The 27796-nt window shown below is 37.6% G+C and overlaps 1 protein-coding gene across 4 annotated transcripts in view; it reads left to right on the top strand.

Annotated features, from left to right (window-relative positions):
* The window catches only part of MSRB3 (methionine sulfoxide reductase B3), a 180467-nt gene that overhangs the window by 57398 nt on the left and 95273 nt on the right, over positions 1 to 27796 (top strand). For all 4 annotated transcript variants that reach the window (XM_025882802.2, XM_073900707.1, XM_073900706.1 and 1 more), the window contains exons 3-4: positions 4829 to 4937; positions 6586 to 6663. In XM_025882802.2, the coding sequence (XP_025738587.1) occupies positions 4829 to 4937; positions 6586 to 6663 (187 nt within the window). The remainder of the gene's footprint in view (positions 1 to 4828; positions 4938 to 6585; positions 6664 to 27796) is intronic.

The following is a 27796-nucleotide window of genomic DNA, read 5'->3' as shown; positions in this document are numbered from 1 at the left end:
TGGACTAGATTTGGCTTTTATAAATGCCCAGTTATTTAGAAATTTCTAACACTATCATATCTGGATAGTGTTCAGCTTTCCAATATGACAGACTAATAACCAACTGAAAATTCAAAGTGGTAATGAAAATTCTAGCATACCACTTTGAAATATAGTAGCAAGCCATTTCAACATGAATTTTACTGTTTAAACCCACTAAACTCAAAGCAAAACAAGATGGTCTTGTCATCTTTTATTTATTTATTATCTTGGGAAAATATTTAGTAGTTTCAGTTTTTTCTGATCCTAGAACCAAAACTAAAGTTACGGGATCTTTAGGTCTTGTTTTGTTTTGATTTTTCACAATGAAATGTAAGATTTATGACTTAAAAGTGTTCTAAGACTTAGGTAACAGATCTGATTTACTTCTTAACAGGAAGTTAAAAAGCCTTTCAACGTTTTATAGACTTTGTGCGAATCCCATTTGAACCTTGTCACTGACCCTCTGTTGAAGGAATGAACACAGGGAAAACAGACATTGGCCGGCAGACAAATGTATTCATTTTTCTGGATGTACTGTGGCGATTATTACTCTTCTCCTTCATTATCTTAAGTTGTTAGCAATAGTTCTTGAGCTAAAAGTTATTGCATAATTTAAGAAGAAAGAAGAAAGCTCTAGTATAAATTGTCCTCACAGAATATATAATGACTATGGGCTTTACAGTCAGATAGCCCTGGGTTTGAGGTGATACATCTATTTACTGTTTGTCCTTAGGAAGTTATTGTACAAACTCTCCGAGCCTCAGTTTCTGTATCTGTAGAATGAGCATGATGTCAGCCTCCTAGAATTATTGAGAGGATTAAACATGGTTATGTAAAAATGCCTAGAAATGTGCCTAGCACATAGTTAAATATTCAAATTTTATTTTCTTTTAATTCTTATTTTAATCATTTTAAAAGAAAATTTGTGAGAAAAATGGTGCCCTAAGGGAATTATTATAGAAAAATGATTACCAATATGATATTGCAGTACACTGAAATAGTTAACCTGGCTACCTTTGAAACTACACTTTTAACTTCAGAATTTACTGTAATCAGAATGATAATGTGATAGTGCATTTATTCAGACAGTGTTTGCTGAGATCACTTAGATCTTTGTGATTTGCTGTGATCTTTCGAGCAGACCTGTGAGGGTGTCAGTACATGGTCAGAGAGACTGACTTGCCTAAGGTCACATGACTGGGAAGCAGGCAGAGCCGGAGCATGAACTCTTGCTGTAAGTCTGTTTCTACTTAGAGCAAGAGCTTTCCACTGGAGCTTCAAGATAATATTGGCTTTGAGGCAGCAAGCCTCGATGGAACAAGCGTCAATATAAAAAGAGACTTTAGGCATATTTCAGTAAATAAGTACTCTTGGATGGGGTTCAGGATGGATCTTATCTATACCGAAGGTACTCGGGAGGGGCTGGTGTTACGAGATACCAAGACGGCAGCATCAGTATCTCAAACATACTTGGGTTGCACGTATCCACGCACACACTCACGCCTTCGAAGCCTCTATTAAACATTTAAATAAAGGGAAACATCTTTCCCTAACATACTTCTAAGCCAATTTAGAGGTCATTGAACAGATGTCCTATAATACTAATGTTAAATTACCCTGTGTAATAAGAAAATCACAGTTCCTAAGTGAAGATAGTGAAGGGAAACCATCCAGTGAATTATTCTAGAATTTCAAAATGAAATTATTTCTTCAAAATTAACGGTGGCACCATATAACTTTAGAAAAGTGAGTCTGAGAGGGAGAAGGGAAATCAGAGACAAAAGAGAAGCCTTTCTGTGTTTATATATGTCAGTTTTGGGTTATGACGCTAGAGGAGCTAACGTAATAGTATAGCTTTCAGTTGTCCAGGAAGTATATTATTAAACTATGTGGCAAGAAATTTATTAAAATCTGACTAACTGCTCGTTGGGTTGTTTAATATAAAATCACAATAGTTGTTTCTAGTCTACATATACTTCCTTTTGCCATTAGGTACACTTTAAAAGCCTAATTATTTTGAGAACATGATATAACCAGAGAATAAAAATGTACAAAGTTCGACAACTTTCAATAAGCACTAGCATTTCTTAAAGAAAAAAAAAAGCGCCTCACTTAGAGGTAGGAAACAATATTTATATTTAAGGTTGAAAAGCCAGGATATAGGAAAATTTTGCTAATTTGGAAGATGACCTTTAAGTGCACCAAAACCAAATAATTTGTAGGCTGTGACATAGGGCACATTCCTACAAAATTTGTGTGAATACTGCTTTAGTGGTTCTTGAAAGACAAACAAAGAAAGCCGGACTGAAATCTTTATCCCCCTCCCAGATAAGACGGAGTCTGACAAAAGAGCACAGCACTCTTTCAAAGCTTGCCATGAAAACGGGGTCTCTGTAGCACAGTTAATGAGATGGTTCGTGGTGGAAAAACAGTCTGTTTTTAAGACTGTTTAGATCAAAAGTAATTTCTAATCTATGAAATAAAGTCTCCTCAATACCCTTCATTCACCAGGAAAGCTTTTATGTTTGTCGTATTTACTTGAATCAGATGTTTTCAATTTTACCTTTTCTCTCTGTACAAATACTTAACGTGGTTCGTCAATACTGACCAACAATTTTATTCTCTTTCTTCAGAAAAGAGAGATTTTTGAGAGAGGGAGAATGAAAAAGAGAGAAACATCTTTGCCTAAACGATTTGCAAGCATCTGTGCTTTAAGCTACTTTTTATGAACACTCCTTAGTAAATGACTCAAGGTAAAAAAGCAGAAAAGCATCCAATGTTAGGAAATTGCAACCCAATACCGTGTAATTTAAACCTGCAGTTGCTTCTCTTGTGCTAAATGACATACAGATGGGTAGCTTAGTTCTCTCAATTTTGGGAACACAATTGGTCTTTTTGTATGAATGAACATATATCAACAAAAATATTTTGCACAGAATCGTTTAATACTAATTGTACAGATTTTAATTATCCATGCCAGGGGAAAGAATACTTTTAACTCGGAGATTTTGTCACGTTAAATTGGCAATTAATGAACCTTTTTGGGCAAAATCAACAGAGATACAACCCTTCCAACTAATAGAGAAATAAAAACAAAAAGATAGCTTTTAAGAAGTCTACAGTGGAGAGAGCAGGAACTCGGTTATGACAGTCAACTGAGAGGTAACAAAGAGCAGTTCTGCGTTCAGGCTCTGGAGAGCCTTGCTCTGACAGGACAAACATTTCTCATCTGCCCCTCAGAAAAGATTAAAAGTGTAAGTAGTAGGTGTTTGGATAAAGCCTAGTGTAATATGGGTTCCACTGAGATGAGAGACCCACACATCATCAGCGATATGCCAGTCTGCTCTGTGGAAGGTCAGGAGAGGCGCTGTTTGACAACCCACAGGCCTGCACCAAGGTGCGACTTTTCTGTTTGGCTCTGGTTAGCTATCTTCCTGCCTCTGTATTTTCTCATCGAGAATCAGCCGCTCTGTCTTGGTGGCCCTGATCCTGGAAGCTGATATGCTTCTTCAATCCCACAATCGGGAACCGGTTAGTCATTTTTTTTCCTGGTTTCATTTCAGTGACCTCACATACTGTGACATCAGGTGACTTAACAGTAAAAGACGTAGGGAGCATTTCTATTTTAAGCACAGTTCTTTTCATTTCAGAGGAAGTTGAGTTTAGTATTCAGGGGATGAAGCAAGCTTTCTTTTAGTAATTTCAAAACATGGTAAGAGATTTTTGCACCTAGGGCCAACTGCAGGCCCCTTTCCCACTGTGATGAGTGGCAAAAAAAAAAAAAAAAGGCAATTTTATTGCAGTGAGTAAGGGTTGCCCTGTCTCGGAGTTATATTTCTTTTCAATCATTTGTGTAGCTAAAATAAAATAGCACGTATCAACAGGTGTTGTCTGAACATTTTACTGCAGTCTGTATAGGTTGAAATAAAAGCTGCCATTGTTATTATAATCACATTAAAATTATTTCACCATTTGAATACACTTAATCAGTGAAGTCTTCCTAGATATACTTTGCAAAAAGAAGACTGTAGGTCTAAGTAAAATCATATTCCCTTTACTTCTTCTCTTTGTCTCCCCCCCCCCCCTATTTTTCTCACCTTTTCTTTGGAACTTATTGAATCGACATTAGTGTAAAGCCTTCTTCTGGAGTCTATTAAAGCCTTTCTTGCTGCCTGTTTAACATTGTAAGATACAGTCTTTAAAGACTTTTGTTCTTAAGGACTCTACAGAACGTAGTGAAGTGGCTGACAGAATCACAGAGAAGGACAAATTCCTAGTTATGGAAAAATGCATCTTTAGGGTTTAAAAAAATTGGCTGCCATTTAAATGGCCCAGAATAGAAATGGAATGGTGGTTTCAAGCTATTCTGCTAAGTTGCAAAATTATTGAATGGGGAATTATTATTTAGCATAATATGCCCATCATCTTATATACATACAGTGTAAATGTTTATAAACAGGGTTATGCTTTTTGAGTTTCTTTGAAGAAAAGGATTTCCTGGTGTTAGGAGAACATAGAGGATGTGCTGCCATCTTTGGGAATGTTCAGTGAGCTGTTCCCATTCCATGTTGGCATCTTTGGCTGTGGCACCTTGTCAGTGCTCCAGTGCGGAGCTCCTGAATCTTGAGAAAGATTCTCTTCAAACTGAGAGAACTAGTCAGCTGCAGTTCAGATAAGTTTGGTGCATCAAGGACCGGTCTAGTGGTTGACAAGTGACTGCAGAAGCTGGGCGGTGGCGGCCAGCCAAAGCAAGTATTTAGGATTCAAACTAAAAAGACTCCTTCTCCCATATCCTCTCTCTTTCCAGGGTCATGTAGGGATAAAAAGAACTGTAAGGTGGTCTTTTCCCAGCAGGAACTAAGGAAGCGGCTAACACCCCTGCAGTACCATGTCACTCAGGAGAAAGGGACGGAAAGGTAAGAGAGGCTGTAAGAAAAAGTCGTTAAGAACTAGTTTTCTTTGCCTTCCCACCCCCCCATCCCCCACGGCTCTGAATCCTTCCCTTGCCATTTAATTTAAAGAATTCTACACTTATTTGCTAAAATCTACAAATTAGTATCCTTGAAAAGGTTGAAAATGGTATTGTTTAGGTTAAGACTAAGTTTTATTTATTCTTTCCCCCATTTAATGAACACTATCTTATGTAAAGTCACAAGGCTTTTATTAAGGGCCTGTTTTTAGTTTACTACAAAATGTGTGGAAGTAATAGCGATTTAGGTACATTTTTGGGGAAGACATCACAGTAAGCAAAACCATGAGGGACATGGCACTGTGCCAGGATGCTGAAATTTTGAAGGTGGCCATTGTAAGTATAGACGTTTTGGCTGCAAAAAGAAGGTAGCATAATTTAGTTCCTTTCTACCCCACTCCAATTTCTTTTTGAAGCACATGTGGAGAAAGTATTTATTGGCTCATTTGTGGTTGGAATGTCAAAAATTTTCAATAACTGCCCTCACATGGCTTTGGTCCTTGGAAGTTCGCCCTAAGTCCTGAAAAAAGAGTTTGTTCACTTCCAAGACGTTTTTAGTGAATAAAGTCTCTCTCAGCTGATTCCAGCTCAAAGGTAACCTGCCAAGGTCCAACCATTTTGTTGTTTAATTTATACCATGGAGGCTGGCATAAGGCTGTAACTTACCTCTGATCCAAATTTATTAATGATGTAACTTCTTGTTTTCATTCATGAACTGAAAGAGTTCTTTACCACACATGGGGGCCTTGTTAATAGGCAACACTCTCTTCCTGTCACAGTATATACTGTTTGCTGAATTTACCAAATGGTGAATCTCTGACAACGTCTACTCTCACCACACAGTGAGCCAGTGGTGGGCTTCAGCTTCAGGCCAGGAGGACCTCTACCCGTCCGTTGTGTACATGACTAGCAAAATGATTTAATGCACACAAACAACTAGAGATTAGGTCATTCTTAAAAATTCTGTTTATAAAAAAATTGGACCTCATAAAGAGGGTGAAAGGATAATAAAAACAAGCTGCAGAGCACATAGACTTTTTGTTGGGCTAGCACAGCTGATTTGTATTAGCTGAATGACCTCCTAGCCTTTAAGATTGTTAACTTAGAAAAATATTCCCTTAAAGCTGCAATATTCCTTTTCAAACCCAAAAATAAGACTCCTTCCGCTTGAAGTCTTGGACCCTTCTGCATTTTTGGGTATACACTCTTGGACACTGTAGAGTAGGCAGAAATCTTGTGTAGTAATGGTTTGTTTTTTTTTTCCCCCTGCAAATATGAATTACAAGGATTTTGGTTTTTTTTTTTTTTTGAATAGCAAAAATTTTTTTCTAAGCATTACATAACTAGATGGCTTGATCTTTTATTTATTTTTTTTTAACTTGCCCTAGTTTGGAGTAGTTATACGCACATTTTACTATATAGATTTGAAATATATTAGTAATGTTCAGATTTCCAAATGTTTGTTCTGTTCTCCTTTTAGAACAAAAAGCCCTTGAAAGATTTATTAGAAAAATATATTTTCAGCAAATACATTCTATAAGAAATAATACTAACTTTGATTAATTTTTTTAAATGCTCTGTTTATTGTTTATCAGTGCCTTTGAAGGAGAATATACACATCACAAAGACCCTGGAATATATAAATGTGTTGTTTGTGGAACTCCGTTGTTCAAGTAAGTATGTTAAAGACCAAGGGATATGGAAATATCACAGATGGCAACAAACTAGTTATTGCTCATTTACATTAGAATCTTTATACTACTAAAAAAAAGCATCTTTATGCTACTAAATTTTCTTATTTCTATTATTTCTATTTTCTCTCCACAAAACAAAAGTAATTATTGACTTTCATGATAAATTACCAGTTCAGTAGACTGGCTGACTTTGCACTATTTGGATCTGTGAAATACCTGACGTTAACTTGCTCATCATAATTAACCATGGTGCTTAGAAGAGCTATGAGAGAGATTTTGGTGGGCATAGAAATGTTAATATATTTATTGATTTTTCTTTTATCAAGTGATGGCCCTAAATTTATTTATTGGGCCATAGTAAAAGTTCTTCATGTGCATCCTTCGGATTGAATAATATCTACCAAGTTGATTATTCATATTTCTGCAAGGAAGTGTGCAATACCTGTACTGAAAGTAACGTGGGTATTATAACTGATAGTTATACATATGTAAACAAATTATCTTTATTTTAAAGATCCCAATAGTTTACTATAAAACAAGCAGTATATAGACTTTTTCACCAAAATAGTCAATTCAGACAGTGTACATTATGGATCTTATTCGGGAAAGGAAAATCTTTACGAAAATTTATTTATCTAGGTGTAGAAAAATCCTGGAAGCCCTGTACTTCCCATGGGGATGCATATTTAGGGGAATGAAAAGACAGAAGCCTTAATTGAGAGTAAATGTCATTTATTTGAAGCAGAATTACAAATTTCTAAGGGGAAATGAACAAACAAGAATCTGATACGTGTAGCATGTAAAACGTACTTAATATCTCTCCATAAATGTTTCCCCTTTAAAACACTGGCATTTACAGATTTTCCAGAAATAACAGGAAACCGTAGTTTCCTTGAAATTTTTTAGAAGTTTAAAACCTTTCTTAACTTGCATAAACCTTATTGCACATTAGTGTTGGTTGAGAATCTGTTCTGAATTCTTATGTATTTATTCTTCATGTTAAAAAAAACCCAGCCCTTCAAATTGTCACCCATTTCCTCTCAGAAAACACACGTCCTTATATTTCAACACCTTTAGCTTGTGTCATAATAGTTGATATAACATTTAAGATAGTTGCTGAGCCATGTTAAACTTGTTAATATCCCAAATGGTAAAAATTGGCCACATCCCCTTTGCCTTTTGTTTAAGATTCTCCATCTCTTTCCCCATCATGTGATTCAGAAAAGTAATGGATCTAAGGAAAACTTATTGTTTTAAATAAGAAACAGAACCACTGTAAATGAAGGATTTAACCCATGTGAGATTTTGAGTCACAAATACTGAAAAGCAAGACCTTTGTTTGAACATAGGTACTGGTGAGATTCGGGGAGTTTCATATTTGAGGTGATATTATGTCAATTTCCTGTAGCATTCTTATAGGGAAAGCTTTTATTTTCTAAGTGTCTAAGGAATATGATTTAATATTTTTATTCTATTTTCCCCCCATTTTTAAATTGTATGCTTTTCCTTCCTTGGTTTCTTGTCAGTTTTAGTGGTGGAAATGCTTTAACCTTTATTGTAGATTGCATTCATTCATTGGTCTGGTGCTGCTGTCTTCAGACTGGAGAAACTGTACCTTGGGTGTCCACCAAGACTTTACAGGGGCCACAGGGCATGGACAGCTTTGAGGGAATCAGTTTTCTGGTCCTCAGCTTTTATATGTATGCTTCCCTGACACTGATGTGTCTGAGAGTCTGTGGTCGCTCCCCTCTTTCTTCCTATCTCCTCTGTCACTATCCTGGTTACAGAAGATGTCATACCTTTTCACTCATCCCAAATCTTACTGTGATTTATTGTCCTGGGATAAAATCTCTAAGGCATCAAGCAAAGTGACAGTTCAAGAATGCATTACTTCTGAAGGGGAAACCCAGGAAAGCAAGGCCAAAAAAAATATTGAAAAATATTGAACCGGTAAAAAAATATTGAAATAGTATTTTGTCTTGGTAAGACTCAGGCGGCCTGCCTGCTATCTGCTTATCCATCTTTCCATCTGTTGTCTCTTGTCAGCCTATCCATTTTCTACTGGTCTCTCCTCAAGCGAGACTGTTGTCATGAGGATATGTATCCATATATTTATTTAAATTTTAAAAATGAAAGTCTTTTTCTTTTTGACAGTTTCATTTGGTTGATAGATATGACAGAGAGGACTACTTTTCCCAAATGAGGTTCTAGGGTGGACTTCTCCATTCATTAAATGACCTAAATGTATAGCTCCAAGGTTTTGACAAAAATATATTTTAAGCATGTACTCTATTTATAGAACCCCAGAAAATTCAATTGTTTTCAATTATTTAAATTTTGAAAGGAAATTTTAGCGGTTACTTTAAAATATATAAGGGAGTATGTATCAGTCAGCACACAATCTGGATACAGAAACCACACAGTAATTTGAACAGGAAAGTATAATTTAAAGAATTACGACCCTTAACAGACGATTGTGGTAATGAGGGATTGGCTAGAAGGGAGTAAATAGAAATTCTGAAGAATACAGAAATAGCAAATATAAGAAGCAATCATGACCTCTAGAGCTGAGGTAGAGAGCCCAGGACGAAGCGCCCCCTTGGTGCCCCTCCCCTCACCATCCTCTCCCCTGGGCTGAGGTCTGGGTCTTGCTGGAGAGGGCGGGGCTGTACCTCACTAAACAGCAGAGAAGTCACTGCGGTGACCCATGCCTGGGCCACTTTCTGGAAATGCACCTTCTGGAATTTGCTGGAAATCTCCCCTCTTGGGTGGTGGGGAAGGCTGTTTAGAGGGAGGTGTCTCACTATAGGCTTTCCACTACAAAAGTACCGGAGTGGACGAGGGGCGGGGGTGGCGGGCTGGGGTGGCCGGGGCGGGGGGGGGGGGGGAGCCGCATCCTGCCAGGTGCTGCTGATTCCTGGCACCGCAGGCAGCCGCTGGCCCCGGAGAGGCCGCTTGTGCTGGAGGAGCCTGTCACCAGGGAGGCGGCGTGCACTGCGGAGGCCCGGGCTGGAGACGCCTTTCATACTGCGGCAGCCTGGCACGGGAGAAGCGGCCCGCGGAGCAAGGGCCGAGGGGCAGAGCGGCTCGGGGCGCCGCAGAGGCCAGCTGCTGGAGAAGCTCCGAGCTCTGCAGGAGCCTGTTGAGCCAGCATACTGAAACCAGGAAGGGGACCCCTTTTTCTTCCCCAGTTTTCCTCCTGTGCCCTCTGCTGACAAAGCTTAATACCGTATTAGCTGATGAAGAAAAAAAATATTTAAAGGTCCCAGCTCCATTTTAGCAAAGCAGACAGGGCTAGAGGAGAGGGGAGGCAATAAATTGACAAAAAGCCCAGAATGTATGTATATGTGTGTGTGTGTGTGTGTGTGTATAAATATTTTATATATTTTTTATTATATTATTATATATTTATTATATATATATTCCCCCCAAAATTCTTTTAGGTTTTATGAGCAAAAGTTTGAAAGCCACTCACTAGTTGAGTGAATGGCATCACTGTGAGCTACCTTCTTGAGATAGTTGGTTTCACATTTTGAACACAAAGTGCAGGGAACAGTTGTGTGTGTGTGAGTGTGAGTGAGAAAGTGTGAGGGGGTTTTTGTTTGAAAGCAGGGAATAAGGGAAGAAAATTAGGCAGAAAAGACAAAATAGAGTAACAATATGAGAAATAATAGTGGGAGGGAAACAGATAAGAAATAAGATGAAGTAAGAAAGAAGTGCTGAATTTGAAAATGCCTAATCATTAGCAGTATGAAAATGTGGTTTCCCAACTGCTATGTCTGTTACCAGTACTCATTGTGTTGTGTGTGTGTGTGCGTGCATTCACCTATGTGTATAATCCTCTTCTTTCACTTGACTGATATCTATATACATAACATTTCCTTAAAAAAAGGCCATTCAATTATTCTCATTTCATTTTCAAACTTGTAGTCTACCCTGAATACATTCCCTTTCAACAATATACTGCTTTCTTACTGCTTACCAAGTACAAGAACCTTATTCACAGACTGCTTATAAACCAAATGTGTAATTTATTCCATGGTTCACATTTTCTTCACATTCACAAATTCTACCAACCTAGTTTATTTCTCATATGGTACTACTGAGTTTCAGTTAGTAAATTAACTGACAGAGGTAAGAATGTTCTCTCCTCTGGTTATTTGAACTTATAAAATTTCATAAAATGAATTTATTGCACATCAGGTAAACGAGAGAAGGCTCTGGTGAAATAATGTAATTCAGAATGTACTTTTGACCACTTATATTTTGCTTTGGCTAACACTTTGCCAGGTGTTGTTGAACAAATAAAATAAATTTATGAACTATTTTCCCTTAAAGTACTTATAGTTTTGTTGTAGTGATAAGAACAGAATAAACACTTATAAAATATGGAAAAATAATGCTGGTGTCTATCTGGATGTGCCTGTTAGAAATGCTTCCATGTGGTGGGGCACCTGGGTGGCTTGGTTGGCTAAGTGTCCAACTCTGGATTTTGGCTCAGGTCATGATCTCAGGGTGGTGAGATCTGTGCTGAGCATGGAGCCTGCTTAAGATTCTCTCTCCCTCTCCCTCGGCCCCTCCCCTCTGCCCTTGTGCTCTCTCTCTCTCTAAAAAACAAACAAAAACCAAAAAAATAATCGCTAAATATTTGTTTGTTGATTAGATTCATGTCTGAACTTTGTGGGATAGATCATGGAGAAATTTTGAGTAAGTCAGTAGCATGATGAAAATGGGAAGTAAGCCATAACAGTGCACAAGATAGATTTCTTTTTTTTTTAAGATTTTATTTATTTATTTGTCAGAAAGAGAGAGAGAGAGAGAGAGTGTACAAGCAGGGGGAGCGGGAGAGGGAGAAGCAGACTCCCCACTGAGCAAGGAGACCTATTTGGAGCTTAAATCCCAGGACCCTGGGATCATGACCTGGGCCAAAGGCTAATGCTTAACCGACTGAGCCACTCAGGAGCCCACAAAATAGATTTCTGGAGGTGAAAAGAGAAGGGAATAAGGATGACATCTTCAGTGGGAACTTTTTTTCCTTGTTAGCTGATAAATTTCAACATTATCCATGTGTAATCAGCTCTTAATAATTTTGTTTAAGACTTGGAAGAACCACATAGGATAGTTTTTATTCTGCATGCATTAACTTATCAGGCCTCTCACTGAATTAATAGCTCATTTTATACAGGGCCATGAATGATAATGATGATGATGATGATGATGATGATAAAACAAGAGCTAACATTTACATAGCACTTACCATATGCCAAGCATGGTTGTAAGTGCTTTATATAAATTAAGTTTTTTAATCTTCACAACAACACATTTTACAGATGAAAGAAACAGAGAGGTTAAGTACTTTGAGAAGATCACACACCAGTGCACAAATAGATTTAGAATAGTAACACTTGAACTTTTAGACAAGAAGCAAGGTAAAGAATTATAGAAAATAAAATTTTAATTAATTAAATTTATTTATTTAATATTTTATTTTGGTCACTCTGGTCTGGCTATTTTTCTCAGCATAACTGGAGTATATGCACATGCGCACGGCGCTCACACACACACACTCACACACACACTTCCTTAAAAAAAAAACTGTTCTTTGTTGTAGTAGTTAAGTTGAAAATTGAAGACCATTCTAATCTAGGGGGTGCTGAACCAAAGGTAGACAGCTCCATCATGGCAGGTCATCAGTAAGGACTCCGCTTCAGAAGGGTTATCCTTACGGAAGTCCCTTGGAATCCTACAGGAAGATATCACCGCCTCCAGGAAGCCATTAGGCCGCTCAGCATCTGCGAGGTAGGGCAGCAGCTGGATTCATGAGCAGGATTCTAGTTATTGAAACTGGAAGGTCATTTTATTTTCACTTATTGACCCCCCCATTACATTTTCTTTTCCAACTGTTCACCACTTTCTCTGAATTCTCTCTGTATATTTCTGAGAAGACTGAGGCCAAGTGACATGAGCTATCTTAAATGTCTTTTCCTTCTATCTTGAAATTTCTTTTTATCTTCATTATCATCAAACAGAGCAGGCAACTGGTGGAAATCAACTGACTATTAGTGCAGATGTGCGACCCCAGACTTGCCACCTATGAAAAGGGGCAAAATAAAACCAAACAGGTGTAAGAACTAAATGCAGGAAAAGGCCTAGTATGTGGCAGATATTCAACAAATGTTAAATTCAAGTGGCCTGACCAAGTTTTGGGAACATATCCTACTATCACAACAGCCTAAGCAACTCCTTATAAATGTGAGAAAGTACAGGCTTTTTTAGCGAGGGTCTGTCTGTTAACAGCAGATCTGAGTGCGATGAGTCACTGCTCCAGCTGTGTTGCTACATTTCAAATGGAGCTCTGCTGCAGAACTATCCACACATGCTACATTTCACATGAGCCTCCTGTGCAATTTTATTCTAGGCTACTAAAAAATTTAAGCCGTTTTTCAACTCTTTTTAACAACATAAGCCCTTTCACTAAAGAAATTCCAGTTCAATGCCACAAACAATTTACTCAACTCTGCTACTCCATGTATGCTTTTCCACTTACCATTAAAGGAGACTTTCAATGTAAACTTTTTCCCTTCTGAAACTTTGTTCTGAGTGCGCCCTGCATGCACCTGTGTGTGTGTGTGTGTGTGTGTGTGTGTGTGTGTGTGTTGTTGTTGTTGTTATGAGTGGAGGAGATGTAAAAGAGGGGGAGAAGGGAGTTTTCCATTCTTATTCTTTATTCAAATCCCATTTTCTCAACCCTTTACTTTAGAATTCACTATGGAATTCTACCGGGAAGAGTAATACGAATTTCACATCAAGCTTTCTTTTTATGGAACTCTAGCTGGAAATTGCTCACGATTCCAGCAAATGTTTCTTAACCTTTAACAAAGTGCATTTAACTTGAATTTAGAAGATTTGAATTGCCCTTCACCTCATTCTAAATCCTTAAACAAAGTAAACTTTCCAGTACAATGAGACTGCTCTGAAAGGAACTAGATTTCTGAGGAGTGGCTTAAACTGGTATTATACCTGCATAACTCCTATATTATTTTGAAGAGAATATAAAATTGACTTCCCTCATCCAATTGGCCCTTCTTCCCTTGTCCCCACATGCAGCGATTTACAAGAAAAGTATCTGTAACTGAGGAAGTTACTCTTCTGTCTGCATCTCATCTGAAAGCTCAGGGCAAGACCACAGTTAGATTGAAAGAAGAATACTTCCTGGACCTATTGGCAGAGATAGGGAGCAACAAAACATGGCTAGTGCCTGGCTCATTAAACCACCAGGAAAAAAAAAAAAAAGGAAAGAAAGAAAAGCATAAATAGCATAAAAGCATAGCATAAAATAAAGGAAAGGAGAACTCCATTTGAGAAGCCAGAAAATGACAGCAAGGCATGATTCAAAGTTTAACAGTATGCAAAGGTATTACAACTGCAGTTTCTGACACAAAGAATCGAAGTGACGCCTCCACATAATTCCTGGACAGCTGCAAGTGAGTTGTGCGTATGTGTCTGTGTTTTGCGCGTGGAAAAGTGGGGGCAGAGCAATCTTGCCTTTGATTACCTCAATCACAATCCTCGTTCTTTAGTTAATTTTCCAAATGTAGACAGAAATGGCTTAGATCCTTCTCAGTGAATTAGAATGCATAGTTAGATTCAACGGGGAAAATAATAGGCAGAGTTTTAACTACGATTCATGTAAATTTATCTTGTTTATATAAATATGAATCAGAATATTAATGAATATTTATTATTACAGTTCACAGACTTTGAAACTCCTTAAGGACATCTTATGAAAAATAATGTGCAAGTTTTAGCAAGTCCTTCTGAGGCAGGCCATAAGGCTGTTCTTCCTGTAAATGAATAATTCTTTCAAAACCGTGGTCACTGATTCAATGAGACCCACATAAATTTTCATTCAGATTCATGTCTTCACTGGACAAGTAACCCATCACATAACATCATCAAAGAAAAGCACAGAAGCCATCCAGAGTACCAAGTGGAAAGAGTTGTGGAGTTCCGGTGTGGACTCACTGGATAACCAGAAGCAAGTTCCTTAAATGTTCTGTCTCACTTTTCTCATCTGTAAAATGGAGAGAATAACATCAACCCTTTCTAACTCGTAGCATTACTGTAGCAAATGAGATAATTACATAAACATGCTATACAAGATATAAAGATACACATATAAAGTAAGGTTTGCAAAAACTGTGCAGCTTTAAATAAATTTACATGGTAAAGTATAAACAGCGTGCAAATCTGAAGTTCTCAGAAGTAAGTCAGCATAGTCTGCTTTTGATTCCAACCTTACCACATGTTTTATAATATAGTTTGACCTAGTGATCTGTATCCAAAATATTTTCAGTTTCTGCTGAATAATTAAAAACAAATTTAGTCTAGATTCTAAATTCCCCAAATAATGTGACTTAGATGAGTAACTGAGAGTTTAAATACATTAGTTACTTGCAAGTCTCTCCTTAACAAGTCTATAAACTTCTTGAGAGAATAGGTCATGACTTGGGATTTTTGTAACCCCCATCTCCACCCAGTGCAGGGCCATAGGACTTTGCATATCCTTGGTACTCAACTGTTTGTTAGATAAATGGTTTAGTTCCGGTAAGTCAAGAATAATAGCAGAGTCAAATGATTCAAGTTGATACTAGAATGGGGGAAGTAGAAATAAGCACCTGGTTTTATAGACTCTAATTATTATCTTCTACCACACTTTCTAAAGCATTTTCTGTAGACTGCTCATGGAACTTCCACTGGATGCTTATTTCAACAATAGCACTGCTTGCAACTGCAAAGGCATACCTGTCCCAACTAAGGGACAGATGAAAATGTCTACAGGTGGGACTTCTATAAGGAAACATTAAGAAGAGCAAAAGTGACAAAAAATAGAGTCAGCTACCCAAAGCTGTATCAAAAGAGAAGTTCATAGTCAAACATTTTTTTAAAAGATTTTATTTATTTATTTGAGAGAGAAAGAGAGCGAGAGCAAGAGTGAGAGGGAGAGAGAGAGAGAGAGCACAAGCCGGGGCAGAGGTGGGGGAGAGGCAGAGGGAGAGGGAGAAGCAGACTCCCCACCGAGCAGGGAGCCCCACATGGGGTTGGATCCCAGAGCACCGTGATTCTCAGGACCATGACCTGAGCCAAAGCAGATGCTTAACCGACTGAGCCACCCAGGCGCCCCCATAGTCAAACCTTTTTATTATTAAATACAAGAAAGATTAAAAATAACTAAATCGTCAACTCCAAACACTAGAAACAGAACAAAAACAATAAAATAAACTAGGATAAAGTGCCTAGGTTTTCCCTCCAGGAATTTGCCAGACATTCAGAAGCAGAGATACCAGCAGGCCAGGGTTTTTCAACCTCAGCACTGTTGGCATTTGGCCTGGATAATTCTTTGTTGTGGGGGGCTGCCTTATAAATTGTAAGATGTTTAGTAGCATTCCTGACCTCTACTCACTAGGTGCCAGTAGCACACGTCCCTCCCATTCCCCACCTCTCCCACCCAACCCTACTAAGCTGACAAAGAAAAATTTCTCCAGATATTATCAAATACCCACTGGGGGCAAATCCACCTCCATTTGAGAACAACTGATCTTGGCAACCAACAAAACAGTAAATCAAGCTCTGATTTGTAGTGTTTGCTGATTTCTGTGGTGCAAATACTTCTACCATGGATCATATTTCAAGCTACAAATGTGACATCACTGAATGTGGAGCTGGGAAGAGTTGCGTAGTAACACTATTATATACTTTTTCTACAATAAACATACAATAGATATTAATAACACAGATAGTTAAATTTAGTTAAAAAATTTAGAAGTCGCAAGTTTTGGAGTATTACCTTTGCTTTTAATATAATTTATTTAATTGTAAGTTTATATAATTTATTTTTATTTTTTTATTTTATTTTTTTTAAATTTTGTTTATTTGAGAGAGAGAGAATGAGAGATAGAGAGCACGAGAGGGAAGAGGGTCAGAGGGAGAAGCAGACTCCCCACTGAGCGGGGAGCCCGATGCGGGACTCGATCCCGGGACTCCAGGATCATGACCTGAGCCGAAGGCAGTCGCTTAACCAACTGAGCCACCCAGGCGCCCTATATAATTTATTTTTAATAATGCCTGTACTTAGCAACTGACTTTTACATTCCTGAAATTTTAGCAATACCCTCTCTTGAGCTTCAGCACACTGATGTATCAGTGCAGACCAAGGATAGACTAAATTTATCAAAAGCTGCAACCCAGACTCAAGTTAGTTCAGTCCCTGATTAGATTAAGGTAATCTTCCCTTTCCTCTCCACACTCTAACTGCCTATCAGAAGATAGGATGAACCATCTATAAAAGAAGATTACATCATCCAGTGTCCAGTGTTTCATACACAATGTCTGCATTCATCAAAAATTACCAGGTATACCGAAGAAAAGGACCAAGGGAAATAAACTGACGAAACAGGTCTACAGATGGCCCAGAAATCCAGATATTTATATCATCAGACACAGACTTTTAAATACCTGATAAATATATTCAAGAAAATAGATGACAAGATGGGGAAATTCGCCAGAGAACTGGAATCTATTGTAAAGAATGAAATAGTTCAAGGGCTGAATATGCCATAACTGACATGTAAACACAAGAGATGGATTTAACAGCATGTTGCACATAGAAGAAACAAGATTAGTGAACAGAAAAACAGGTCAGTAGAAAATATTCAGACTGAAGCTAGGGGGCTTAAAAAATGAAAAGTTATTGAGAAGGTAATACAAGAATTACAGTTTTAGGAAGAACATATTACAGCCACAGAAAGGGAAGAAAAAAGGAATGGGAGAGAAGCAGTATTTGAAGAGAGAATAGCCAAGAATGTTCCCAAACTGAGAAAAACAAAACAAAACAAAACTCAAGTCACAGATTCCAAAAGTGCCATAAATCTGAAACAGGATGAATATGAAGAAAACCACATCTGGGCATATCACAGAAAATCTGCTGAAAATCAAAAGTAAGGAGAAGATCTTAAAAGCACTCAGATAACTTGAAAAAATAAAAACAAGTAGAACTGTTAAATAAAACCAAGAGGTTGATCTTTGAAAAGACCAATAAAATTGACCATTTCTGTCAGGTCTAATCAAGAAAGGGACAAAGAAAAGAAAATAGGTTGCAAACACTAGGAATGAGGATGGGATAAAACCAAAAATATGAAAAAAATTAATGTAAGAGAATACTGTATATAATCCTATTCTAATAAATTAAGAATCTCAGTTTAATTTTCTAAGAATCAAATGAGATACAAAATTCGAGTATAGGAGAGTTGTAATACTTGGATTGACCAGCAACCCTAGAAGAAATTGAGAGTTATCACAAACCAGCTTCGACTTTTACAGAAAAAGGAAAAAACGTTATTCCTATGCTATTATAAACTGTGTCAATCGTAGAAAATAGATGAAAGCTTACCAACTTCTTTGACAAATGTAAAGTACCTCAAAAACCAAGACCTGATAAAGATATTCCAAGGAAAAAAATGTAGCCCAATCTGAATTATGAAAATAGATGTAAGGATTTTAAATAAAATATTAGTAAAAGGAATGTAGCAACATATTGAACGAGCAATATGCCATGGCAAGATAAAGTTTTTTTCAGCAATGTACAAATAGTTCAATCCTAGGACATCTAGGGAAAACCGATCATTTTAATTATGCCCAAAGAGGTTTTATAAAAATTTAAAGTACGTTCTTTAATTAAAAAAGAAAAACAACTCTCAGTGAAATAAGAACAGAGATAAATACTGTGTTTCATCAAATCTAAGAAACCATTGATTGAAGGATTTATTATTACTTCAAGTAACACTAAGGAAAGAAACCTGCCATATAAATTGTGCAATGCTACTTATTGATCATAGACACATCTAGGTTTCAGAGATGTTAATGTGTTAGATATAAAAAGTACACAGTAAAAGCAATGAAATACTATAAATGGTGTTGGAGCAACCAGCTATATATTTAAAAAAAATTAGATCCCACCCTCAGTATTTTATAACCCAGTATCTTATGCCCCCAATAGTCTGGGTTAAATAAAAATTTAAAATATTAACAATAAGACCATACAAGTCCTAGGGGAAAATATAAAGCTAAATGTGTGTAACATTGGGGTGAGGTAAGCCTTTCTGAACAAGATTCCCGAGGAGGAATCAAAAAGAAAAAAAATATTTTAGGTAGGACTACCTAAATATTTACAGTTCTATAGCTCAAAAACACTTAAAAAAAACTGGCAAACTGGAGAAAATATATGCAACTCATGTGAGAGAGAGAAGATTAATATTCAAATCAATTGAGAAAGACAAACATTGTAAAATAAGTAGGCGATATAAAACCTTCCACCTCTTAGAATAAAAAAAAAAATGAAGTAAAAGGAGGGATAGTTTTATACCTACCAAATTAGTAAACACTTGCAATCTCAACAAATTCAGTGTTGGTTGGGGTCTGGGAAATTAGCACTTTAAAATCCTGCTAGGTGGAGTGTGAATTGGTAGTAACTTTCTGGACAATAACTGAATAAGTTATGTTGAAAGTCTTAGAATTCTGCATGCCATTAATCTAGCAAAGACACTGTTAGTAATCTATTCTAAAAATCATTTTAATGCATTAAGATAAAGCTACAATAATGTCTTTAATCATTCTTCTTTGTGATAACAAAAATTAATTTGAATATTCAGCTAAATGAACTACCTAGTGAAAATATATATGGCATTTCAAATAATACTGCAAAAGAATATTTACTAGTCTGGAAAGAAATTTAAAACAAACTTAAGAGTTTATAAAACAATAATTACATATGACTCGATATTTGTAAAATACACATCTCTAGGGGTGCCTGGGGGGCTCAGATGGTTAAACATCTGCCTTCGGCTCAGGGTCCTGGGATCGAGCCCCACATCGGGCTCCTGGTTTAGCAGGGAGCCTGCTTCTGCCTCTCCCCCTGCTCATGCTCTCTCTCTCTCTGTATCTCTGTGTCTCAAATGAATAAATAAAATCTTAAAAAAAAACAGATATCTCTATCAATATATGAATATAAAGCAGTGTAGAAGGTTATGTACCAAATGTTAACAGTAGTTATCTCTGGATGGTTGGATTAGAGGTAATTTTTTTTCTTGTCTGTCCTTTTTATTTGTTTTAAAGATGAACATGTATTTTGTTGGGTAATAAAAAAATATTTAATACTATTTTACCTTTACTCAGTGTGTTACAAATATTGAACAATTTATTTTATTTATTTAAAAAAGATTTTTTAAATTAATTTTTTTATTTTTAAGTAGGCTCCACACCCAACATGGGGCTTGAACTCGTGACTCTGCGATCAAGAGTCCCACGTTCCTCTGACTGAGCCAGCCAGGCGCCCCTGATCAATTTATTTTCACAACTTACTTTAAAAACATCATCTTTCTACCCCCAAATTTATCTTTTCCCAGTGATAATTTGGAAGAATGAACTAGAATATAATTCCCAATTTATCTTTGAGAGCCCAAACCCATCCTGTCCATGTAATAATTTACTCACATCCCATGTAGATACTTTACCCACTGCCCTTCTCTTCTAAGTTGCTGCTGCTGCTATTTTTCTTTTCCTTCTCTTGTAAGTAATAATGATGCTATCCCAGGACAGGGGGCCTGTGGGTCTTAAACGTTGCTCTAACCTTCTATGTACTAATCTTTTCTTGGCCTACACCTTCCAACACCATTTCAGGATTTCTCCCTCCCCCTGGCTATCTTCCATCTGTCTTCCCATAGGTCCTCACATGGTCTTACTCCCAGACACCTGGAGGTAACTGGTGAAGGATGGGACACCAATTTAAGAAGATTTGTATTTGTTTTAAACAGACTTGCTTTCTTAAACTGTTCGTCATGTTTGAATGAGGGAAAAAGAAAAAAAGCAACCATCCATTGAGGGCTTACCACGTACCACGCATTACGCTAAGCACTTTAAAGAAAATTATCTTCTTTGTTCTTCCTAACTTAAATAGAAAATCAAAGCTCACAAAGGGTGTGCAATTGACTCAAAGTAACACTGGCAGTAAGAGATGGAGCTAGGACACAAATTCAGGTCTGGCTGTCCCCAGAGGCAACACTCCTCAGCTCCTATATTATGTTATAATACCTCCCTGTATTCTGGCTGATTATTCTTTTTGCTGAGTAATCCACCATCTGGTAGCTATCGCACTCTGGTGTTAATTGGTGCTCATTTTCTGATGATGGCCAAGTGATTATACTTGGATTTTAAAGTGGAGCAAGCTATGATTAAGATGTGAGGTTAAAGTCACAACTTTCCCTACTTACGGTGTGTGACTTTAAATAAGCTACTTAACCTCTCTGAGCCTTAATTTCCTCATTTGCAAGATGAGAATAATACCTGTGTCGGGAGAACTTTTGAGAAGATTAATTAAATAGTGTTGGAATGTTTTGTAAGTGGAAAAAACACTGTAAATGTGAAGCATTGATACTAAAGCACTTTAAGGATTGGCAGCTTTCAGAACTAAAGTTCATTAGAGAATGGGAAGGCATGCCACTTATTTAGAACAGAGACCAGAAGATCAGTTAGTAAATAATACTTGAAACTTCTGGCAAGTTTGTGTTTGTCTGTTTGCTGGGTGATCACTGTCTAGTGGTTATTACAGGCTGGTGTTGATGCCAGTGAGTAGTGATTTGCTTTGGGAGGTGGGATAGGGAGGAGACTGATTTTACTTGTCCAACATAAACCCAAGGAGGCAATAGATAATCAATAGTCCTACTCTCTCACAAGTTGGCCATCCTGTATCTGGAGTGCTCTGTGGTTCAGTATAAGAGCCCCACTTTAAAAGGCTTATAGACAAAATGGACCCCATTCAGGGAAGAGCAAACTGATGGTTAGGCATCTCAAAACCATGTCACTTGAACAGATGATGGAAGGGAACTGAAATGCTCAGTTAAGCAAGAGGAGAAAAGGCATGGAGCCTTGGTGGTCTACCTTAGCAGTTTGTAATTCTAGCTGTTCATGAGAATCACAAATTCTAAGCCTCTCCCCTACTCCAAATTCTGATTTAGCAAGATTATGGTGGAGCCCAGAATCTGTTTTTTTTTTAAAGCTTTCCCCTAATTTTTATGGTTGGTTACCATGAGTTTAGATGAGCCTTAAGAAAGATTTGCCTGAGGGTGATGCCAACAGCCATGTAAGGGAGGGAACAAAACTACAGACAGACACTACATATGATGAACACTAGACAGTAAGAACTAAAGATTTCTCAACCGTCTGAGTGTGAGGTTCGTGAAAAAACCGTTACTAAAGATTAATTTGCTGTTTTAAATGTGGCTTGGGAAAAAAGATGATTAATTCAACTTTAGAAGTCTGACAGATTTCTGGTTTTAACCTAAAATTTCAGGTGCATCAATATGCCCCACAGTATGTTCTGGTGAATATTTGATCAGAATACTCCTGAAAAAAAAAAAAAGAATAATACTCCTGCAAAAGACCAGTTAGTTGCATGACATGCTAATATGTGTTCCATGAAAAAAAGAGGGTTCTGTGGACTATAAATAAACAAGATTGCTTTGCTTTCTGGGAAACACGGAGTTAAAATAAATCAAATGGTTGCTTCATCATAAAAATCAAGGCATACACAATTCACTAATGTTCATTGTAGAGCTCTGGAAGTAGAATGTTTTATATAGCATCTTCAGAAATGTCTGACCTCAGAATCTTACTTTAGGAATCTTCTGTGCAACTGATGTTACTGATGACACACATTAGGAAATGCCACTGTGCCATGTAGAGCAAAGTCTAGAAATCACAGAAGGGATGAACAAGGCTAGGAAATGCTGCAGAGACTTAGAAGAATAAGAACCAGCCATTGGACTTGGCAACTGTGAGAGAACAATTTTGGTAGAATTTGGTAGTGAAAGTAAGAGTGTGAAGATTTTAGGGTACCATCTCATGTTTTCAAACCACGAGCTGAAGTGGAGATAATGTAAAATATTTGAAATTGCAATGATCCCAGAAAACATAGTCATCGTAGTTACATCATTGTAGTTAAGGTAGGAATGGTGAGGCTAACCCCTTATTACTGGAGGGAAAGCAAACTCAAGGGAAAATTTTATTTTATGTTTTCGATAAATTGAAGAAAGGTATAAAGAAGGCTATATTTAAGGTATTAGAAATAAGGGAAAGAGATTTAAAGACTATAGTAAATTTGAGAACAGAAGATTAGGGGTGTCTGGGTGGCTCAGTTGTTTGTTTTTAAGATTATCTGAGAGAGAGTGAAAGAGAGTGCTCTCAAGTGGAGGGAGGGGCAGAAGCAGACTCCTACTGAGCAGGATCCTGGGATCATGACCTGACCTGAAGGCAGCCGCTTAACCCAGTGAGCCACCAAGTACCCTGGCCCATTTGGTTAAGCATCCAACTCTTGATTTCGGCTCAGGTCGTGATCTCAGTATCGTGAGATCGAGTCCCCGTGTGGGGCTCCAAGCTGGACGTGGAGCCTGCTTAAGATTCTCTCTCCCTCTGCCTCTGTGCCAACCTTTCTCCTCCCCCCCACCCCCGCCCAGGCCCATGTGCACTCTCTCTCTCCCTTTAAACAGAAAAAAACAAAACAAAACAAAACAAAAAAAACCAACAACCCAGAAGATTAATTTCTCTCCCTTTAGGAGATAGGTAAAAGAATTTTTTTTAGGTTAGTAATTGTCCATCTGTGAGATGAATGTTAAATATTCACTTTTTTTGGATTATCTAGATTGTTTGTCTGTGTTCAAGTGTTAAAGTGTGCTTGCTTGCTGTGGAGTAGGACTTCAGCACATGGCAGCTCTGGTTAGCCTCTCTGTTGCTTCTACCATTCGAACATCTTACTGCACGACACCACCTTCAAGTAGACAAAAGAGAGTCCGTTCAAGTCAAAGCAGATATGGATTTGTTATATCATTACTGTATTTAATAATCATGAATAGCTGGGTATAACCCATGAATCCTTCTGCTATTTATATATTATCTCTGTTATCTTGCATTGTGCTCAGAACAAACTACACTTGTTTATTTGTGCCTTGATTTGTTTTTCAGTGGTCATCCTAGTGGCAGTTTTTCTGCTCTGAGGAAAGTTGGCTTTATGTTGCTGGAGATTTGCACATTTTACTTCTATGTACTCACTTAAGTATATAGTGTTAATGGCAGTTGCATGACTCATAGTCCGCATAAGCATAAATTAACTGCAGTACCTCTGTGGTACTCTTTGAGATTGCTCTGGAAGACCACCCAGAAGTGGAGTTTACAGAAACTGCAAAGGCCCATTCAACTTAAGAAACCAAGCAGCATTGACCAAATTACACCTGCCTCCTCCAGTATGAACCAGCTACCGATTTGCTTCTGATTGAGGTTCAAACTGTTGATTTTGAACTATAAAGGGCTTTATGGGCTGAATTATGGCTATTTTATTTTATTTTTTTTTTTAAAGATTTTATTTATTTGACGGTGAGAGACACAGCGAGAGGGAACACAAGCGGGGGTGGGGGAGTGGGAGAGGGAGAAGCAGGCTTCCCGCGGAGCCGGGAGCCCGATGCAGGGCTCGATCCCAGGACCCTGGGATCATGACCTGAGCCGAAGGCAGACACTTAACGACTGAGCCACCCAGGCACCCCGAATTATGGCTACTTTAAATAAGACTTCTTCCTTCAATCAAGTGCTTTGCACATAGTGAACACTCCATAAATGCTTTTGACTGACTTAATGAAAGTTCACATTTTCTAGTGAACTTCTTTTCATGGTCTCCCCCTTTGTGGGAAGGTTTTTTGATATTGAATGTTTGTCTTTCATATTATTTTTACTTGGGGGTGTAATGGAGTATAAACTTACTGACTTACATATGACACATCAGTTTAGTGATGAATCTTTTGAGATGATTTGCTGGCACAGTCTGAGTAATTCATGTAATCTAAGGTTTTTTTTTTTATCATTTGATTCATGTGAGCAGAGACAATAGCTGTAAAATCAGACATTTTTAGTAAGTTCACCAAGAAAGTGGCAAGTGTATGATTTTTTGCCTGGGGACTGGGTCTTTTCTGACAGATTTTTCACTTGTTTGGTGATTAGTGCTTCCCACAAAGACAACTTTTTAATGGTGATGTGTAGCAACTTGTGAATGTGGAAGTTATTACAAAACAATGGGAAATTTTTCACTTCCTTGTTGGGCAAAGAGTTACTTAGGAAACTACTAATATAAACAAATTGAAGTAATTAGAAATGTGAGATGCTTTGTTATTTTAAATAGGAGAAGTTTTCTTTGCTTTAAAGGAATGCCATCCAGGTCAGTGGTTCTTAGGATCATCTGGATCATCTAGAGAACTTAAAAGTAGAGATTTCCAAACTCTTTCATCTGTGCTTTTTAAATGCTTGATGTAGTTCACATAATCATACGTCTTCCAGAATCATTGATTTGTGTCCAGGGAACCGATGATTTAGTACTTATTTTTATTTCAAAGTTAGGTCAAGAAACATTTTATACCATCTCTTTCAAGGCAGTTATATACTTTTCTATTAGAAAGTAGGCTTTTAATATCTTTATGATTAAAAAAATTATAGTAATCTGAGATCCTGTGAGGAACCATACAGCTTGAAGCTTTATTGATCCTACCAAGTCGCAAGAATAAATCAGAAATTAGCAACAAATAGAGGTGGCAAATGATTCAGAATCAACCTCCTCTTCTCTTGTTTCCCCCAAATACTAAATAAAGGTACTATTCATTATCTACCTAGTTACCTGAGCAAAAATTCCAAGAGTCATCCTTAATTATTCTCTTTCCCTCACATTCTATATCTAATCTACCAAAACATTTTGCATTGTGCACTTTCAAAGTATATTCTGAATCTGAGTCCTCATTATATTACTGCTTCATTATCTTTATCATCTTTCACCTGAACTACTATGATGATATTTCTGCTTTGGCTTTTTTTTTCTTAATAGATTTTATTTTTTGGACAGTTTTAGATTTGCAGAAAAATTGAAGAGATTGTACAGAAAGATCTCATATACTCTCTTAGCCCGTTTCTCCTATTATTTATATCTTACATTTGTATAGTATATTTGTTACAGTTTATGAACTAATATTGATATATTTTTATTAAGTAAAGTCCATACTTTATTCAGATTTCCTTAGGGTTTTTTTTTTAAAGATCTATTTATTTTTTTGAGAGAAAGAGAGAGAGCGTGTGTGAGTGTGAACGGGCAGGGGAAGAGCAGAGGGAGAGGGAGAATCTCAAGCAGACTCCCCACTGAGCACGGAGCCCCCACATGGGGCTTGAGCTCACGACCCTGAGATCATGACCTAAGCCAAAATCAAGAGTCAGATGCTTAACTGACTGAGCCACCCAGGTGCCCCCAGATTTCCTTAGTTTTTAGCTAATGTCCATTGTCTGTTCCAGGATCTTATCCAGGGTACTACATTATATTTAGTCATTACATTTAGTTTCTCTTGACTGTGACAGTTTCTCAGACTTTCCTTATTTTTGATGACCTTTAAAGTTTTGAGGAATATTGGTCGGGTATTTTGTAGGATGCTCCTCTATTGGGATTTGTCTGATGTTTTTCTCATGATTAGACTGAGGATGTGGGTTTTGGGGTGGAAGATCACAGAGATAAAGTGCCATTTTAATCACATCATATCAAGGGTACATACTATCAACATGACATCACTTTTAATATTGACCTTGGTCACATGACTGAGGTAGTGTTTATTAGGTTTCCCCACTGCAAAGTTACTCAGTCTTTCCCTTTCCATACTGTGCTCTTTGGAAGGAAGTCATGATGCACAACCCACACTTAGGGACTGGGGAGTTTGTTCCTCATCTTGAGGGCAGAGTAGCTATATAAATTATTTGGAATTCTCCTGCAAAGGGAAGTGTGTGTCTTTTCTCTCATTTATTTAATTAATCATTTACTTATATCGATATGGACTCATGGATATTTAGTTTATACCTTGGGTTATAATCCAATACTACTCTATTTATTTTGTTGTTCATATTGTTCCAACTTTGGCTATTGGGAACTCTCTCCGTTGGTTCTTGTGTCCCTTTGAGATATCCCTATCGATGTGGGGTTTTTGTTTGTTTATTTCTGAGCCCTTCTTTGCTTTCTAACACTACTTGATAATCCAGGTTTATCTTGTGTATTTCCTGCCCCAGTTCGAGAATCAGCCATTTCTCCAAGAAGCCCTGGTTCCTTGTATTAGAGAATGGTATTAAAAACCAAGATCTGGGGGCATCTGGGTGGCTCAGTCGGTTAAGTGTCCCAACGTTTGATTTTGGCTCAGGTTGTGATCTCAGGATCCCGGGATTGAGCTCTGCACTCGGCTCCGTGCTTAGCACGGAGTCTGCTTGTCCCTCTCCCTCTGCTCCTCAACGCCCCTGCCCCACCTCAAATAAATAAATAAATAAATAAATAAATAAATAAATAAAGTCTTAACAAACAAGCAAACAAAAAAACCAAGGTCTGGGTGCCAGAATGGCTCTCTGTTTTGGTTGTCATTCCACTGTAGTTCATTTTTCACATGGCAGAGTGAGGATTTAAATAAGTCAGGTTATTATTTGTTTTTTTAAAAACTGTGATGATTTATCTTTGAAATCACAACTCCTTATAATAGCTTTTAAAGTTGAGATCTAGGGGTGCCTGGGTAGCTCAGTTGATTGAGTCCAACTCTTGGTTTCAGCTCAGGTCATGATCTCAGGGTTGTGAGATTGAGCCCTGTGTGGGGGTTCTGGCTCAGCGGGGAGTCTGCTTGAGATTCTCTCTCTCTTTCTGTCCCTCCCCTCCCCTCAAGTGCTCTTGTGCTTTCTCTCTCTCAAATAAATAAATCTTTTTTTAAAAATCTTTTTTAAAAAATTTTTTTATTGTTATGTTAATCACCATATATTACATCATTAGTTTTTGGTGCAGTGTTCCATGATTCATTGTTTGTTCATAACACCCAGTGCTCCATGCAGAACGTGCCCTCCTCAATACCCATCACCAGGATAACCCATCCCCTCTAGAACCCTCAGTTTGTTTTTCAGAGTCCATCATCTCTCATGGTTCGTCTCCCCCTCCGACATACTCCCCTTTTCTTCCTCTCCT

This window comes from Callorhinus ursinus, unplaced genomic scaffold, assembly GCF_003265705.2.
Source record: "Callorhinus ursinus isolate GAN/ISIS: 27379988/994484 unplaced genomic scaffold, GSC_fseal_2.0 scaffold14, whole genome shotgun sequence".
Lineage (NCBI taxonomy): Eukaryota > Metazoa > Chordata > Mammalia > Carnivora > Otariidae > Callorhinus > Callorhinus ursinus.
The sequence above is the reverse complement of the archived record's forward strand: the minus strand, read 5'-3'. Positions and strand labels throughout refer to the sequence as shown.